General features: G+C 44.0%; 1 protein-coding gene across 1 annotated transcript in view; it reads left to right on the top strand.

The window, feature by feature from the left end:
• Positions 1-5377: 5377 nt before the first annotated feature.
• DOK5 (docking protein 5) overlaps positions 5378-19567 on the top strand; it is a 103089-nt gene continuing 88899 nt past the window's right edge. Inside the window, exon 1 of the mRNA XM_054980953.1 lies at positions 5378-5652. Within this exon, the coding sequence (XP_054836928.1) occupies positions 5587-5652 (66 nt within the window). The 5' untranslated portion in view covers positions 5378-5586. The remainder of the gene's footprint in view (positions 5653-19567) is intronic.

The following is a 19567-nucleotide window of genomic DNA, read 5'->3' on the forward strand; positions in this document are numbered from 1 at the left end:
AATACAATAAACAATGCAAAAAAACCAGGATTTCACTATTAGAGAAGAATGAAATAAAAACAACGTAGTGGGTGGGAAGTATGGCTGCCATATGTCCACTGGGGACAACACTCTAGCAATTAGTCAAAACTCTAATGCCAGAGCATTGCTGGTAATGCACAAATGTCACTTCCTGTTCCACCAGAAGTGAAGTCTGCATGCTGGCCTCCGTTCCCCCATTCTCTCCTTTTTTCTCCTGCCTCCTGAGTAGTGGTGGGAAGGGCCTTCTGGGGCAGGGGAAAGGTGGATGATAAATGAAGTCAATAAATAAATACAGTAATTACATTGCATGCCTGTACCACAAGTGTGCCTTCATTCTATTTTCTCCTGCTGCTCAGCTGGATAGCAGGAGAAAATAAGGGGGGAATGGGGGGCAGACACCAGTGTCTTGATGCACTGATGTTCCTTCTGCTTGTAACCAGAAATCACTTCAGCAATTATGACAACACCAGTGATGCCCTACTCTGGGAAGTTAATCTTCCACTGGTTGCCTGGTGAGAAGAAAGAAAGAGAGAGAGAGAGAGAGAGAGAAAAGAAAACTGCTTAAATTTTTTTTCACAGACAAACAGCAACCCTATTCCCAATATAAAAGTGCACAATCTGTTTTGCCGCGTTCCTATTGCCTTTCTAAAGGGAACAATTTCGAACAATTCCATTTTATACATTCTGTAAATTGATAGAAGCGTGGGAGTCTCTCTGTATCCCTTGTGCTCACAAGAGATCTTTGGATCAGGTTGAATGTTGAATAGTTTGAACATTCTAAGATATTGACCATGTTCTTTCCCCCCCTTTCACAGTTTAAAAATAGATTATTCAGATAAATTCACCAATCCACTTTGAGGGGGGACTTCACTAGGACGCGGAGTCAGCAGCATGCCGTCTCCTCTCCCAAGCCCTCGGAAGATGCTGATCTCTTCAGTCCAAATGTTTAATTTTGCCATTTTCTTGCAACTCCCCCCACCCCCACCCAAAAGATATCTTGGAACATAACGTTGTACCGGGTATTGAAATATCTTATCGTGCTCGTATAATGTGATTATAATTATTACCCACTTAAATTATTAACAGCAGGGCTAGTACTTCAAAGTGACCTTTTATTCTCTCACAATAAGAAATGCTACCACAGTTTTGTGATAATGGAATGATGCTGTTGTGGGTAATGTTCAAAACATTCATCTATTTCCATCAAAGACTGCAGCTCACAAAATAAATTTAATAGGAAGTCTAATGCTGAGCGGCGGCTGGCGGATGTTCCCCTGATTCTCCAGCTGTTATATATGATCCCGTCTTAGAAGAGGAAGCATCATTGTAACCCACTGGTGCTCCAAGTGCTGGGAGGAGAGCTGGGGATCAGGTTAAGAACTGGGTCGGGAAGCTGAGAGGAAGCACATTGGTTCATTTGAAATAAGTGGGTACTAGATCAAAGACCAATAAGTGGGTACTAGATCAAAGACCAATAAGTGGGTACTAGATCAAATCAAGCCTGAATTCTCCCTAGAAGCTAAAATGACAAAACTGAGGCTATCATAATTTGGTCACATTATGAGAAGACAAGATTCTCTGGAAAAGTCAATAATGCTAGGAAAAGTAGAAGACAGTAGGGAAAGGAGAAGATCTAAAACAAGATGGCTTGACTCAATAAAAGAATGAATGTCCTCCAGTTTGCAAGATGTGAGCCAGTTTGGTGTAGTGGTTAAGAGTGCGGGACTCTAAACTGGAGAGCCGGGTTTGATTCCCCACTCCTCCTCTTGACCTTGGGCTAGTCATGGCTCTCTGGAGCTCTCTCAGCCCCACCCACCTCACAGGGTGTTTGTTATGGGGATAATAATGACATACTTTGTAAACCGCTCTGAGTGGGCATTAAGTTGTCCTGAAGGGCGGTATATAAATTGAATGTTATTATTATTATTAAGTCTGTTCATGATAGGACGTTTTGGAGTTCTTTCTTTCATAGAGTTGCTATAGATTGGAGGCGACTTGACGGCACATAACACACACACAGGATTCTCTGAAGTATACACAGGGGCCAAAAGATGCATGTTCAGGAGCATTTGCGCCTTTATGTGTTTGCTGCAAGAAACATCGGTGTTCCTGGGAGCAACTGGGATGCAGGACGTTGCCTTGCACAACAAGGGGAGAGAAACCTATTTTGTGAGCATGACATAGATACATGAATCTGCCTTCTATTGAGTTAGATCCTTGGTCTATCAAATTCATTATTGTCTATCGCGACTGGCATAGGCTCTCCTGGGTCTCTGGCAGAGGTTTTTCACATCATCTGCTTACCTAATCCTTTTTATTGAAAACAGTGGAGGACCTTCTGCATGCAAACAGATGCTGTACATGGAACGACTTATGCTCATTAGGGAGCCAGAATTGCTGGGGCTGCCTGTGCTGTCAGAGACCAAATCAGTAACATGATATGGGTAAGTGCTCAAAGCAGAGCAAGGCAGGAGGAGTGGTTAAGGACTGGCAAAAGTGAGGGCAGGGGTAGAAATGATGAGGAAGGGCAGCAAGAAAAAATGGATCAGTTCCTCTGGAGAAAATGGTGGCTTTGGAAGGAGGACTTTATGGCATTATACACCACTGAGGTCCTTTCAAAACCCAACCTCTGCAGGCTTTGTCCACAAATCTCCAGGAATTTTCCAAGCTACAGGTGGCAACCCTACGTACATTGGTCTCCTCTCTTACCCTCACTACAACCCTGTGAAGTAGATCTAGATGGATAGCCATGTTTGTCTGTAGTAGCAGCATCAGAAAAAGAGCAAGAGTCCAGTAGCACCAATAAGACCAACAAAATTTGTGGTAGGGTATGAGTTTTTGGGAGTCACCCCACCGCTCTTGCTCTTTTCTACTCCTGCAAAGTAGGTTAGGCTTGGAGGCAATGGTTGGCCCAAGGTCCCCATGCAAGCTACTGGGACCCATGAGGATTTAAACTCAGGGCGTTCAGATCCTAGCCTGACACTTTAGCCATTATACCAAGCATTTATTGTACTTCCAGTACAGTATGGCCTGGAATGAGCTCTGTGCTCTCAAATGAATGTGGGCTAAGGACAGTGGCGTGTTTCTATTCCCTGCCTCTTCCTTTCCCTTCTTGATATTTTCTAGCTTAATTGGATCTCACCAGCAGTGGCTGCTAGAAAGGGCTCAGGGGCTGGGCAATGACAGCATTTGAGATCACTCAGGCAGTGGGAGCTGAAGGGGGAGCGTGTATGAGAACACACTGAGAACAGCATTCTTCCACCCCCATGTGTGCTCAAAGTCTTGCTTTCTTTCTCTGTCCAATCTGGCTCTTTAAAAAGCTGAGTTTTTGCAAACCTTTTCAAACCCCCTATTGTTCAATTTCCTTATAAAGCAGCATTAATATCCATAACCGTTTGCAGAATACCATAAGAAACCCCTTGGCTATTATCCAGGGATCTGTAATGAATTGTGTCCTGGAGTGTGGCTAGAAGGAAAAGAAGAAATCGCTTGGAGGATGGAACACTAAGAGCTAAGTGGAGCACGCATATTACTCCCGTACTGCAGTCAGTCCATTGGCTGCCCATCAGTTACCAGGCTCAATTCAAGGTTTGGGGTGTTGCCTACAAAGTCCTTCACTGTCTTGGTCCCTTATATCTGCAGAGCCAGCTGCTCCACCATGGCAGCTTCTCTGATCTGAACAGGACCTTCTGCAGGTGCCACCCAGCAAATGGGCAAAATCAACAACTGCCTGTGCGCACACATTCTCTGTTGTCCCCCCTACCTTATAGAACGACCTGCCTGGCGAGGTCAGGAAGTCTCCCACCCTCCTGGCTTTCTGCAAACTCTGCAAAACTGAACTATTCAAGAGGTTTTTTTTTTTAAAATGCAGGTAATAGGAATGTACAGTAACAATTTTTTTTTCAGAAAGATGCTTTAGTAAAGAGGATAGGGACTGTGGACTATACTACTGCGTACAGTATGTATCATCTGTTGGTGAAAGTATGATCTGTGCAATTTCTGCATTGTTTAACATGTTGTGTGAATGCTTATGCTTTGTTTCTGCTCTGTTCTTCAGATTTCTGGTTCTTGTCAGATTTCTGCAATCCAAGCCCCATTGTGTTGTGCATTGGGTTTGTCACATCCTGTGGATGGTGTTTGATTCACACTGTGTCATCTGCCTTGAGTCTCAGTGAGAAAGGCGGACTATAAATAATGTAAATAAATAAGAGGGAGATAGGGGTTGCTGGAGGGTTCAGCTGCAAGTGTTTCAATTCTATTGACTTAAATGGCTTCAGAAGGGCGTCACTTTCTTTAGGATTCCACTGGTGCTCAGATCACAGAAGTTCACGAAAGCTGCACCCTAACTTAAACTTTTCTAATTTACCATTGTAGGCAGTTCCAGGTATGTTGGTCTGCAGTAGAACATCAGGACTGGAGTCCGGTGGCACCTGAGAGACCAACAAGATTTCCCAGGGAGATAGATCCAGCTGTGTAGCCCTGTCAGTCTGTCCGTAGCAGTAGAAAAGAGCAAGAGTCCAGTAGTATCTGTAAGATGAACAAAATTTGTGGTAGGGTATGAGCTTTTGTGAGTCACAGGACTCACAAGAGCTCATAACCTACCACAAATTTTGTTCGTCTTATAGCTACGTCAAGATTTTCCAGGACTGAGCTTTCGAGAGTCAAAGCTATATACAGATACATGCCCTGTACCTAAAGAAGGGAGCTTTGTCTCTCGAAAACTCAAACCCTGACAAACTTGTTGCTCTCTAAGGTGCCAATGGTCTAAAATCCAGCTACGTTGGTTGAAAAACTGCAGACATTGTTACTAGATAGTCACCCTGTGGTTCCCTTGTTAATTCTTTGCACCCACTATCTATGCTCCCTTCCTTTTTGTTATTCCATGGCTGTTGTGCTGCTTTCTCTCAAGAAAAAAATGTGGCTGCTCAGATCTGATGGGCAAAGCCTTCCACAGAACCCTCGGTGACTGGAGGCCCTCTAGGCAGTACGGAAGGGAATGCATTTTGCACATGCTCAGAGACACTTCCAGCTTGTTTCATAGATTCCAAGGGCTGATCTTAGAACCCACAAACGTTTGTAGAGGAGGAAACTGGGGACTCCTGGTCCTAATTTATCACCCTCCCCCTTTTTCTTATTGCATAAAATAAAAAGATTCTTCCTTTTGCAATTACCGTTCCTGGGGAGAGGGGAGAGGCAGGCGGAATTCAGCAGGTTGATTCCAGTTCTGCCAAGGAGCAGCGAGCGAAGGAGGAACGCATCGCCCACAAGCGAGCGAGGGAGGGGGAGCTGGGCCGATTCTCTGATCTCATTCCATAAGCCAGTCAGCTGCAAGCTGTCGTCTTTCCCCGTCAGCTGATCCACGCGGGGAGTCTCCCCTCTCATTCACTCTTTCTCACTTCCCAAGTGGATTAAAAACTCTCGCCGGCGAGTTTCTGGGTCAGGAAAAGGTTTTTCTTCGGTCGGGAGATTTATTTGTTTTTTTTAAAAGAGGCCAAAGCCAACCCACAGCTGCAAACTGGATCGCTCTGCAAGTTCCCCACAACTCTTCGGCTCTCCCCAAAGAGGATGGCTACCAATTTTAACGACATAGTGAAGCAAGGTTACGTCAAGATTAGGAGCAGACGTTTAGGAGTGAGTACTTGGGCTCTCCCCGTTTTATGTATTTGTTTGTTTATTAATGGGCCGGGGGGCGTCAGGCTTTGCCAGAGTTCGTGGCTTCTGCCACGTGGGGTGTGCGATCGCGTTGCAACGGAAGCTCAGGTTAGTTTCCATTGTAAATAGCAGCTCCTTTCCAGATCCGAACTGGTATGTGCATTACAAATATAGAAACAGCTTGCGGTGGAGGGCCAGGCACATTTCTCGTCAACGGATCCAAGGGGCGGGGAAAACAGAGGAGACCCACCGAGGTTCCAACTGAACCACTTGTGGCAATAAAATAGCAAGCTTTTGGATTTCACAAGACGCCATGCGAGGCAGAGCTTGAAGCTCATTTGCAAGATTTTTGTTTTTTTAAACATACTTGGCTTGGGAAAGAAACGGTTTTGGAGATCGGAGCTGCCCTAAGGCTCTTCAAAGCACTGAGCGCCTATCTGAAGAGGACCCCCTGTTGGGCTGTAGCAAAGTACAATGATGCTATACCCACTCCCATTCATGGTGATGGGTCTGGGGCAAGAGAATTTCCTAGCAGACTGTGCCCGCAAATTGTTGTGGCACCTTAAAGATATCTTCCCTGATGTATGTTTACCTAGAAGTAAGCCTTATGAAGAGTTCTGTAGAACTCAAAAGCTTGCACACTTCTTTTGGTTGGACTTAATTAAAGGTACTGCTTGCGTTTTAAATTTTGCTTGGGACCAATGCAGTTGCCTGAAGCCTCTGAGTAATTCTATGTAAGTGAGTTTAGGATTGTAGGCTAATGGAGGAGGCTTACTTTGGAGTCAAGGTGCATAGACTCAAGCTGTCAGAATTGGTTTAGTATGTGAGGCCAAATCAGATGTGTTGTAAATCATTCTGCAATGACAATGCCAAAATTAGCAATTGTGTGCATTGCATTTCTCTTCCATTTTCTAATCTACGTTAACATAAATGTAACTAGAATAACAGTTTTGGGACATTATGAAGTTAACATCCTGAACCGAGTTACTCCTTTAGGATTACAATCCAAAAGTGAGTCAAACCCTTCTAACGGCATTGTCAGTGGGTTTAGAAAGGTGCAATTCTGTTAGAGCTACACTGAATTAACTTCAGTCTAAATCAATTGACCTCAACGATTTCAGAAGGGAAAAACTCTTCATAGGCTAAATTGTGGCTATTAAAGAAGGCAGATGCTCAAGCCAACTTGCTGTACCACAGGTAGTGGCATCTCTTCAATGCATTCTCACCTGCCATGGATTCAGGTGCATGCACATAGGAGGGGCTCACTGCTTGCAGTAATCATGGAGATACCACACTGAATAGCACCTAGAGTGCCAGCTTTCATTTTGCCCAAAATTATTCCTTCGCTCATGCAACATTTTACATGATGATACACGGAAGAAAGATATGCTAAATGAACATGGAAACCTGTTCTTAGTACAGGAGCTGGAACTCTAATCCAGTTGGGCTGAGATTGTATGGGAGTGAGTTGTGCGCATTCACAAAGTTTGCATAGTCTGTGTTGAAGGAATGCCTTGAGTGAAAGCATGTGCCTGTAGTGTATCTCTGTGGTACCTAACAGCACAGAGCTATATAAAAAAAACCCTGATGCGTTCATTTATATTTCTTGGATTTGCAATTTAGCATTTTAAAAATGGTGACTCCACTTGAAATTCTTAAGTATATGGTAGTTTATACAGGAGCATAAAATGTTTAATATATGTTTGAACTGTTAGGGTCTACTAAATAGCATACTGATCTTGGGAGTCAGGTTACAATTCCTTTTCTGTCATGAACTCATTTGACAAGCAATGAGCTAGCAATCTGCCTGATTCTTCCGTCTGTCAAATGGGAACATTGTATCTCTCCAATTTTGGAGGCTACGCATAAGTACAAGTGACACATGCTTCTTGAAACACATCTGCTAGTAATGCATGAAGCTGGACTTGCCAATATTGCCGGTATGACGACTTGTGGAGCTCTTGGATCTTGCCGAACGTGAAATCTGCACAACGGCCATTTCAAGCAACATAAGTATTGAGAACCAGTGGGTGTAGTGGTTAGACTAGGATCTTTGAGACCCAGGTTCAAATCCTCACTCTGCCATAGAAGCTTTCTGGGTGACCTTGAGCCAGTTATACATTCTCAGCCTAGACTACCTTGCAGGATTGTTGTAAGGATAAAATGAAGGAGAGGTGAAGAGTTGAACCCCCTTTTGGGGAGAAAGTGGGGTATAAATGAAATAAATACAATAGGAAACAGTGCTTTGAAAGATAAAGAGGTGCTCTGAGACACCCCTTAGAAATATTATAGATGTGATAAAGAATGGCCGTAATGAAATATATGAAAATGACCTCGCATTCAACTGACCCCAATTAAAAATTCATATCAAACTGTCATCCCTGAGAATGAGAATTCTCCCTTCCTTCTCCGTCCGTGCTGTTGAATTCTCCGGCTGTTCTTGTAACATCATTTGGGTTAGAGTTCAGATCTGAACTATCAAATTGTAAATATATAAATGATGTTTCAGGGGCTATGGGTCCAATGCTGCCCCCATCAGAACAATAGCAGCAACTTAGGCATTATTGTAATTTTGCTACTTAAGTGTGTTTTGCACAAAATAAAATGGGACTGCTTGTCGAAAGGCAGACTTCTAGATTATATAGGAGGAGAGACTGCTGTTTTGTCCATAATCCTTACTAACAATGCCAGTTACAATAGGTTTAGAGGGGTGTAACTCTATTTAGGCTCACACCATGGACCAATCGAGCTATTCTGTTGTACTCACTGTTTGAGGGTTTCTTTCAGCAGTACAATAAGAAAACCATTCTGTAGCTAATTATCTATTTTCCTCTCTATTATAATTCTATAGGTTTTTTTTTAAAAGTTCATCCTTGGGTTAATAGGAAAATGAGAATTTCTAGAGAGAAAAGCCAACTACTACATTTTGCATTTCTGCTTAATAGAATATTTCTCTAGGCTCATTCTGCTTGAATACATGAAGGCTGGCTGGCATTATTTTGGAAAAAGAGACTGCCCTTGATGTTTGAACTGTGCTTCAGTTAAGCTAGTTAGGTGTAGATTCATTCCACCCCCACCATTCCTGTAGCTAAATTGGTACTAAAATGAAGATAAACTCAGTGTTTAAAAAATAACAATAAAGGAGGTATTGGTAAGTAGGTGTGATAATGGTGCCATAGCACCATCCCTTTAACTTGACTCAGACAACCAGCAGTTTATAGACAAAATATAAGTGATATACAAGTGGCATGTTAAGAAACTGGGAAAGACTTGTATGGAAAGATCAGACTAAATGGTAGAAATGTTTCAGGTATTCTCCATGTGCAAAGGAAAATCTGAAATTTTCTTTAGATGGAGAGAAATTGACATTCTTCATCAGCAAGTGGAGTGATTAGTTATGAACTAATAAAAGATATTGGTCAGGCTCCATAAAGATAGAATACAGTATGTGGAAAGGAAATGCATTCTTTATTACTGCATTTCCCTGGTCGGTCGTAAATGGTGTTTGCTAATGTAATTGGAGTAGAGAATTTATAAAACTAGGAGAGCCTGGGTGATGTAAAATTGGCATAGGAAGTTGTGTGTGCATAGTTTGGCAGGGATACCGAGTTAAACAAGTGTAAGGCAGCAATCCTACGCTCACTAACTTGGGTGTAAGAGCCCCTGTGAATTAAATGGGACCTATTTCTGAGCAAACATGCATGGGGTTGTGAATGTCTGTAAATGTAAATTACAGTGTAAATGCCTTGCATTCCAATCTTAAAACATATGAAGCTTCCTTAAATTGAATCAATCCATTGGTATAGCAAAGTCAGCATTGTCTGTTCAGATGGCAACAAGTCTCTGGGGTCCCAGGTCATGGTCTTCCATATCATGTAATCTGATCCTTAACTGGAGAGGGTGGGACCTTTGGCATGCCAAGCAGCCACTCTGCCACTAACCATGGTCCTTCCCTGATCAATTTTGTTTACTCAGAAGTAAAAACCTGGTTGTAAAATCCCACTGATTGCTTCCAGGTAGGTATGATTGTGATGTTAGCTTCAGAATTAAATCTCAGATGAATAGAAGGAATGGGAAAAGTTCAAACAGAATAATAATAATAAGACTTTGTCTTCATCACCATACCATTTAAATAAGGATCAACCAAAACAGTGGGCAGGCTTTTGAGCTATCCAGAATTCTTCTCCAGGCTGGATGTACAGAATAAAACAGGGGAAGTAAGTAAGCTGTGCGAGTAAAAAGCCCATGTGAGAAGGGAATGCAGAATGTGGCGTGGGCTTCATTGGTTTAGGTAGTGCAAAACAGGGTTTTCAAGCGGCACCAATGAAGGTTATGTTAGAGAAAAACAGCATTCTCCCTTGCTGAATATAAAAGGCAGCTGTTAATCCAATCTCTCTCCAGCACTAAATGAAACACAGCATTTCATTACAAGATAGAGAGCAAAATCAAGGAAACACAGTAAACCTAAGGAAGTTGGAGATTTGGCCATTTTTGAGTGTGGTTGACAAGGCAAAAGCTCTTACACAGAAGACTTTGCATTCATGCAGCATATCATTTAAACTGGGCTAGTGTGCCTAAGGTCTATTGCCCAGGTGGATGCTGCACAGGTGTGCTAATTAAGCACATGTAGGTGCTTTGTCCAGGATTCAGTCCAGTTTCAAAATGTTGCTTGTCAAATCAAGGTTGCCAACTCTGGGCTGGGAAATTCCTGGACCTTTGGAAGTGGTGCCTGGGGAAGGTGGTGTTTGAGGAGAAGGCAGACCACAGAGGGCTATAATACAACAGCGTCCACCATCCAAAAGATGCCTTTTTCTCCAAGGGAAATGATTTCCGTCATCTGGAGATCTGGGAGATTTCCAAGATCCACCTGGAGGCTGGCAATCCCTAGTATAAAAATCCTTACAATTAGGGTTTCCAGCTCCAGGCTGGGAAACTCATGGGGATTGGAGCCTGGAAAGGGCAGGATTTGGGCAGGAGAGGGACATCAGCGGGGTATAATGCCATACAATTCACCCTCCAAAGCAGTTATTTTCTCCAGGGGAACTGATCTCTGTGGCCAGGAGATCCGTTGCAATTCCAGGAAATCACCAGCCACCACCTGGAGATTGGCAACCCTACTTACAGCAATCCTGGGAGGTAGGTCAGGAGAAGAAAGTGGCCCGAGGTCACTCTGAGTTTCATGGTTAATGATGAACAGAAGCTATGTCCTCCCAGTCCTAGTCCAATATATTAAATAATATTTAATTAAATACATGAAATGCCCTGACCTGGATAGCCCAGGTGAGTGTGATCTTGTTAGATCTCAGAAGCTAAGCAGGGTTGGCCTTGGTTAGTAATTGGATGGGAGACCTCCAACGAAGACCAAGGTTGCAGAGGCAGACAATGGCAAACCACCTCTGTTAGTCTCTTGCCATGAAAACCCCAGCAGGGGTCGCCATAAGTCAACTCTGACTTGAGGGCACTCTGCACCACCAAATACATGAAATAATAAACCACTGCACCACATCGGCTGTCATATATGTGAGCCCTTTCATGCTAATAGACATTACAGATTTTTCAGGACAGGATGCCCAATCAGAAAACTCCACCAATCCTCAGAAACAGCTAAAGAAAACATGCCATTGCTGGAAGGTAGACCACTGCGTATGCATGCAACAGAAAAAGGAAATAGAGAATTGATACAATGTTTACTAAAATGTAAGGCTAGTTTTTTTTTCACAGATATGCCATCAAACAAAGGTCCATTACATTTGCATACAACTTATGGTTATTTCCAATAATATATTTTTTTGGTGTGTCTAATATTTTTAAGGGAGTCATCTCACATTCAAACTTATCTTCCTTTCTGGTAAATACAGTGGCTGACGTGATCTTTATTATTATTGTTGTTGTTGTTTACTGTTAGTACAAGAGCAATTGCACACACATGGTACAAATTGGTATCTGGCATATTAATTTTAATAAAACAAAGAGTTGCCATGGCAGCACCGGCATCACAGCCTCCTTCTTCCAAAGAAAGTACATTCTGAAATAAAATCACTCCATCATATCTCTGAATCTGTGCACTCTGAGAAAATTTACTCCTCTTTCCCCAAGAAAATGTCATTGTGAGTGCCCTCTGCTTAGAGTTATCAATTTCAAGCTGAGAGTATCTAAGCATGTGCAAAAATTTTTCCTATGGAGGAAGTTATCCTAAAAGACAGTGTTGCACAGTGGTTAGAGTGTTAGACTAGGATCTGGGAGACCCAGGTTCAAATTCTCTCTCTGCCATGGAAGCTTGCTGGAGGACCTTGGGCAAGTTGCTCTTCCTCAGCCTAATCTACGTCACAGGATGGTTGTTGTGAAGATTCAAAAAGAGGAGGGGATAAAGATGTTGTATACCACTTTGGGTCCTCATTGGAGAGAAAGGTATGGTATAAATTCATAAATAAATAGGGGGATTTCTCCCACTCCAAAACAGAGACGTGAGGGTATCTGAGCATGTGCAGAGCACCTCTGCCTTATAAAGGGAAGGCTTTCTCATATAACTGGAGAATGGCCCAGGTGTGCCTTGGAATGGATTTGCATCATCTGGTTCTCATAACCAGATGAGGGTTTTTGGGGAGGCGAAGATGAAATTAACAAACCTTCTGAGGAGTGATCTCTGCCAGCTCTGTGTAGAGAGGTGAAATTGACAGAGCCTTCAGCTCTGTCTTTTTAAACTGTGCTTCCTGTCTAACATTGCATGACCATACACTTGAGTGTCCTTGTATAAGATGTTTCATGAAGAGGGACTCTAAGACAAGTGTGTGCATTTGTGTGTAGGGGTGGGGGAGAGTGAGAATGTGAGAGAACACATTTTGGCAGGGCCCATAAAATTCTGGTTGGATTATCATTTAGCATACTGAAAAGGCTGAATGGAAATGACCCCTTGGACTGTCTGCTTAGATCTGATTTCCTGTAGGTTTGGCTATCTTCATTGCTTCCTGATCTACCCTTGGTGGATAAGGTGAACAACGGTACTTAGTGTTCATTCATTCTGACATACTAACCATCCTCCTTCCAAGTCCTTAATCTACACACAGGCAATTCCCTTGGCTTCCTTATGTATGATTTTCTCCTAGACTCAATATCATCCTTGCAGATCTCCTAAGAACTTGGTGAATCTTGTCACAACGCCACCTTTACACACTCCAGGTGTTCTTGCATTCAGAAACACGATCGTGTTTTGTCACTGATACTGACATACAGTGAGGCTCCAAGCTGAGAAATGTCTGTTATATATAGAATGGGAGCTGCTAAGACGTGAACATTCCACACTGACTTCCTTCCTGTATCTTTAATATCCTATTTAAGGAGGCAATCTGAGGTCAGGACCTAGAACTGGCCATGTCATATCTTGGATACGCCCCACACATGTTCTCCCAAAGTGGTTGAGAGCCACCCACGGTTGATTTGCGCTATTCTTTCTTGATGTTACCACCCTACCCACGTCACTTCTGCTGCCTCCTGCTGCTGCTTTTGCAGTGACAGATAGCAGTTTAACAGTGGAATCCTAAGTAGAGTTAGAGCCTTTTAAGTCCATTGACTAACATGGGGTTAGAATAGGGCTGCCAATATGGCTTGACAAATGTTAAGAGTGACCGAGAAGGGTTGAGTTTGAGGAAGATGTGATGTCACTTCTGGATGATACTCTAGGAATTTCCCCAGTCTCTGTGGTAAAGGGCATAGGGATATGAAGAAATTCCTAGAGCATCACTATGGAAGCCATTTTCTGGCCATTTTTTCTCCCAATCCTCAATTTCTCAAGGAGGGAGATTGGGGCCAAAGGTAGGTGTTTGCCTGCCAAAGGTTGGTAAATGGCAAACCTAGCTTTAAAAGGTGTACCTCTGCTTAGAGTTGCATTTAGGATTGCCAACTTCCAGGTGGGGCCTGGAGATCTCCTGGAATTACAACTATTCTCCATAAATCAATTCCCCTGGAGAAAACTTTGGAGGGTGGGCTCTATGGCACCACATTCCTACTGAACTCACCCCCCTTTCCAAACTCCACCCTCCTTGGGCTCCATTCCAGAAATTTCCAGGGATTTCCCAACCTGGAGTTGGCTTTCCTAGTTGCATTGTAACTGGTCAATGGGAATTAAGAAGCTACTGAAAGGTTTGGGTTGCAAGGAGTACTGGAAAGGGACAAAGAGTAGTGTTCTAGGCAGCATGAACACGTTGAGTGCTAGAGATAGCTCTAGAGAACAATCTTGCAGCATGTTGAGTTGGCCTGATGGCCTGACGGCCTGACGGGCAATGACGTCAGGTGGGCTTCCATAGGCTATTGTTTTTGAACAGTTCTACTGGAATCATTTCCTCTTTTACTAAAATGCTCCAGGGAGAATTCATACCAAGAGATAACAGCACTGATATAAACAAAGGCATCCTGCCATCAAAACAGTGACATAAGACATGAGCATAGGCTGATTAATGAAGCTGGTGGGGCACCATAAAGCTTTCTGTTGCATTGTAGTGGGTCCAAAACAACACCCCCCCCCCCAAGCCCCACATGGGATATATAGCATACCAGCCGCAGCCATGCAACATTTCCGCATCCACTGGAAAATAAGTGGTCAATTCTATCACAACTGCAGCCACCCATGAGAGACTGCTCTGAGGTTCAAGGCATGGTTTGGAAAGAGTGTGGGAATGTGCACGGAAACAGAAAGGTTACAGCAGGGGTGGGGAACTTTTTTTCTGCCAAGGGCCAATTGGATATTTATAACATCATTTGCGGGCCATACAAAATTATCAACTTAAAAATTAGCCTGCTAAATTTGGTCAAACATTTAATTAACTCCCCCCTAATGGGATGGCTGGAACTGCTTCTCTTTGGTGAGGCGTGTGATGTTAGCTGGCATTGATGATGTTGCCACTCACAACTGTAATGGACATTCCTTGCTTGTCTCTCAAAATTTACGTTATTATGATGATTCACTTAATATAAATTTAAGTTGCTATGAAAAAAGCTCCTAGATGTTGAATATCGAGTCCCGCCTGCGGTTGTCTTGTGTCAGCATCGGGCAGGTCCGTCAGCGTCGGGCCTGGGAGGCTGGCCGTGCTGGCCTTGTAGCGTGGGTCCGTCCTACCTTCCCTACCCTTGGCTGCCTCTTCGGCCTGCACTGATGACCTTGGGGGTCAGAGAGAGAGAGGGGGCTCCCCCACAGGCCTCAGAATGGGGTTGCTCTGGTGTGCGGTGAGGTACTCCAGTATTCACTCCCCTAGGAAGCTGCCTTCTCACCCTCCAGTCCCCTTACTTTTTGTGGGTTGTGGGGGTGTGCCTGACCTGGGGCTGGGCCTTCCTGGACTGGGTAGGGTTGGCGTCTGCTGTGGCGGTGCAGTGCTGCTGTTCCTGTGGGAGCTGGCGCATTGACCTGCAGCTCTGTCACGCCACCACTTCTCCTCACCTCCCCCCATCTGGTGCCTGGCCCAGGCTGGGCCGCTGTGGCTCTTTGTCTCACTGGCTGCTTGCATAGCCCCCAGGCTGCTGCGTTTGCCCACAGCGCTGCCATCGCTTGTCTCTCTCTGCGGTGTCTCCCCACCGGCACTGGAGCTGCTGGGCCCGTCGGAAGCCAGACATCTTGGCAGGGCCAGACCAAATGATTTCACGGGCCTTATATGGCCTGCGGGCCAGGTGTTCCCCACCCCTGGGTTACAGTAACACATATCCCACGGTTTCCAGGTTGCTTTGCACAATTCATTCATCTATACTTGATATGACTGCTGAGAGAGGTCAGCCCTGTTTCCATCAGCTGAAATAAGGGCACAGTATGGTGGATGGAGCCCAGGCTTTCCACGTTCCTGACAGGAGCAGGAGATCTCCCACCTCACACCCTTGAGTTGCTAACCTCCAGGAATGGCCTGGAGATCTCCTGGGATTGCAACTGATCTCCAGACAACAGGGATCAGTTCTTCTGGGGGAAATGGCTGCTTTGGAGGATGGACTCTATGAAGCTGCTGACGTCCCTCCGCTCCCTAAAATCCACCCTCCCGAGGTTCCACCCCAATAGCCAGGAATTTTCCAGTCTGAAGTTGTCAACCCTACCCCTATTTAGCCCTTTCTGCCACCATTCATCTGGATGGCAGGAGAAAAAATGGAGGGGATGGGGGGAACAAAGTTGACATCCTCACATCACTGGTGATGCTTTAGCCTTCAGTTGACCAAATGCTAGCTGGACCATCACCAATGATGTCATTACATCACTTTCACTTGCACTGGAAGTGACATCATCACATTGCCAGTGATGTCATCATGTCACCACCGACTCCCCCTTCCCCCATGACAAGTCTTCTGCTGGTGTCAAGCCTCCTGCCAGTGACTCTAATGGGGCCATTTTAAGCTTGCTGATTCCACCTTGGGAAATTCCTAGAGGCATATAGGTGGGTCCTGCAGAGGGCAGAGTTTGTGCATGGGAGGGAGCTCAGTGGGAATGTGATGGCAAAGAGTTCACCTTCCAAAGTTGCCATGTTTTTCCAGGGGACCTGATCTTTGCAGTCTGGAGATGAGTGCTAATTCTGGGAAAACTTCAGGCCTCACCTGGAGGACGGGAAGCCTGAGCCAGCCATGAGTGGCAGTGCATGCTGTAAACTTGGCAGTGCAAGGACACTGTTATGCACTATTGACAATGTACTTATGCCATAAAGCCAGGCTAGGTTTACCAACCTCAAGGCAGAGCCTGAAGTTCTCCCAGAAATATAGTTGATCAGACTACCATCACCAGTTGCCCCAGAAGAAATGGCAGCTTAGAAGGCAGATTCTGTGGTATACCATAGAATGTAAGGGAAACAGAAGTCCTAGAGAGATATCACATCTGCATTGAGCTCCCTCCCCAGCAACCACCTGCAAATCTCCAAAGATAGTCCAAGCCACTATGGGCAACCCTAAGTTGTCCCACTCAGTAAGGTTTGCAAACCTGTACTGCCATGGAAACAGATCAAGCCAAACCCATCAATCAGTAATGAAAGAGTACAAATTTATTTACATGTGTAGGAGTAAGTGAACTAAATATTTCTCTATTTATATCCTGGATATTTTTTTTAAAAGCAAATCATTAGATTGAATGTCAAAGATGGCCAAAGCATTCCTAACAAAGAAGAATTCCGACAGAGTCAGCTCAGCTGTGTGTTTTTTCTACAATCCCAGAAATATTTTTGGCATGGAGCAATCCTGTGCTGAGCGGCTGTGATATAAATCCATTGATCCCAGTAGGTTTAGACTGCAGCAACTGAGCATAGGATTGCACTGGCAGTCCGGGGCAATTTTAATAATTTCACGCATCTTTCAAAAGCAGATTGCATAGCTAATTAACTCAACACATGGGCTGTCTTATCTAGCACTGTCCAATATTTCCCATGATGATACTCTGAAGATGAATAATTTGTAATATTCTTTTGTAACTCTTCAACAAACCACCTGGCAAAATTTACAAGCAAATTTCCTTTCAGAGGAGGCGCTGAAAGGTTAAGGAATTGGATGATGACCAGGAGTTGGTGATAAATCCACTAAGTCTGGGTGGAATGGAGCCTGGGATAACAAACTGCCCATTTACCTAAGAGTTAACATGAGCAAGTCATGTAAGGAAAGCTTCCAACAGGAAGCAGAATGAAAACCACAGCTATTTCCATTTTGGTGTCTCCATACTTTTTCTAATAATTGAGAAACAGGCAAATAATCAAATGACCTGCCAAGAAGTTTGACCTAGAAGGAAGTCCTGTGCTACATTCTAAAGATAGGATGTCTTGAAATGCTAAAAGATAACTACAGAGCTGACAATTTGGGGTTTTAAAGCAGAGCAAGCCTGCCCAACTTGTGACCCTCTCAAGTGGGGTTTCCAACCTCCAGGTAGGGACTAGAAAGCTCCTGGAATTACAACTGATCTCCAGACCACAGAGATTGATGGTGATGATAGATCCAGAGGGGTTAGCCATGTTAGTCTGTAGTCACAAAATAGTAAAGAGTCCAGTAGCACCTTTAAGACTAACCAACTTTACTGTAGCATAAGCTTTCGAGAACCACAGTTCTCTTCTCTGCATACTTCTTTGCATCTGATGAAGAGAACTGTGGTTTTCAAAAGCTTATGCTACACTTAGTCTTAAAGGTGCTACTGGACTCATGATGATGATGATGATGATGATAATGATGATGATGATGATGATGCCTTTCTCACTGAGATCCGAGGCAGATTATGCAGTGCAAGTGAAAATACAATATAATCAACAGATAGGACATTCACTGAGCAACAACAGTTAGAACATACAGTGAAAAGAGAAACACTATGGTATGGCAGCAGAAAATCTGAAAAACAAGCATAAAGGCAAGCACAGAGATGAACTCTTTCTGAAACAAAGCATAACTCATTTTCATGAGCTCCCTAGCAGGCTTATGTCTATATCAGCAGACAGTACCCAACAGAGTAGCATATAGACCCTGTCCCTGCCAATGCATCTTTCTGAGCTGCTTTTATTGATCTTGATATTTATTTATTTATAGTCCACTTTTCTTGCTGACACTCAAGGCAGATTACACAGTGTGAGTGAAATAATATAATCAACAGCCAGGACATTCACTGAACAACATATAATAGTGATTAGGATATTAAGTAAGCAGGTACAATAAGGTATGGTAGCAGAAAATTTGAAAAAAGGGCATAAAGTTGAGCATAGAAATGAAATCTTTCTAAAACAAGTATAACAAATTAACACAACATGTTTAGCAACATGGAAGCTCCCCAACAGGAGCATAACTACGTCAGCAGACAGCACCCAATAGCACAGTCTAATTGTATAGCCCTGTCTCTACCAATGCACGCCTCTGAGCTATTTCTTATGACCCTCCTGAATAATTCAGTTTTGTACAGTCTGCTGTAAGCCAGGAGAGAGGGAGCTTTCCTGACCTCCTCAGGCAGGCCATTCTGTAGAGTGGGAGGCTACCACAGAGAAAGCACATATATTGGCAGCTGTTGCTTTTGCCCTGTTCAAATAAGCAAAACTGCATGAAAAAGTGGAGGGTGGAATGTACTGCTGATGTACCTCTGCTCCCTAAACCCCACCCTCCCTCAGGCTCCACCTCCAAATCTCCAGGAATTTCCCAACCCACAGTTGGCAAGCTCAAGTTGAACAGACCTCCTATATTGTGGCCAACCTCTTCAAAACCAGGTAATTTATCGTGGCCTGCCATGAGCCACTAGAGCCCCTTGCACAAAGAATGCCTCTGCCAGGATAGCTAATTCCAGTTTGGGAAATTCTTATGAGATTTGGAGATGAAGGCTAGGGAGGGGAAGGAGCTCAGGAGAGATGTAATTCCCTAGCATATATCCTCTGAAGCGGCTATTTCCTTCACGGTGAATGGAATCTCTAATCTGGAGAGCGGTGGTAATTTGGGGAGAACTCCAGGCTCCATCTGGAGGTTGGCAATCCTGCCCCTCAGTTAAAGAAAGAGCACACGCACGAACTTGCCAGTCCTTCATGGAAAAGCAAAGGGTTGAAATGAGTGCTGCTCTTGAGAGCCTTCTACGTATTGTTGAAGCTCTTAGACTACAGGCATCATACTAGGTGAAGACCATAAGAGCTAACTGAAGTAGGTAGACTATTTGGTTTCTTGGGGTGCCTGTAGAAACTCTCCCCCCAATCTTCCCCATTTTTGACAGCCCTGCCTTTATCAAGACTTTGGTGGGCTACCATATCTAGCAGATGGACTGAATTTGGCTTAATGGGTGAGAAATTGTACAGCTAAAGGTGTAAGGTTGCCAGCCTCCAGGTGGTAGCTGGAAATCTCCTGGAATTACAACTGATCTCAAGGCAACAGACACCAGTTCCCCTGGAGAAAATGGCTGCTCTGAAGGGTGAACTCTATGGCATCATACCCCACTGAGGCC

The sequence above is a fragment of the Eublepharis macularius genome, chromosome 5, assembly GCF_028583425.1.
Source record: "Eublepharis macularius isolate TG4126 chromosome 5, MPM_Emac_v1.0, whole genome shotgun sequence".
NCBI classification, from domain to species: Eukaryota; Metazoa; Chordata; class Lepidosauria; order Squamata; family Eublepharidae; genus Eublepharis; species Eublepharis macularius.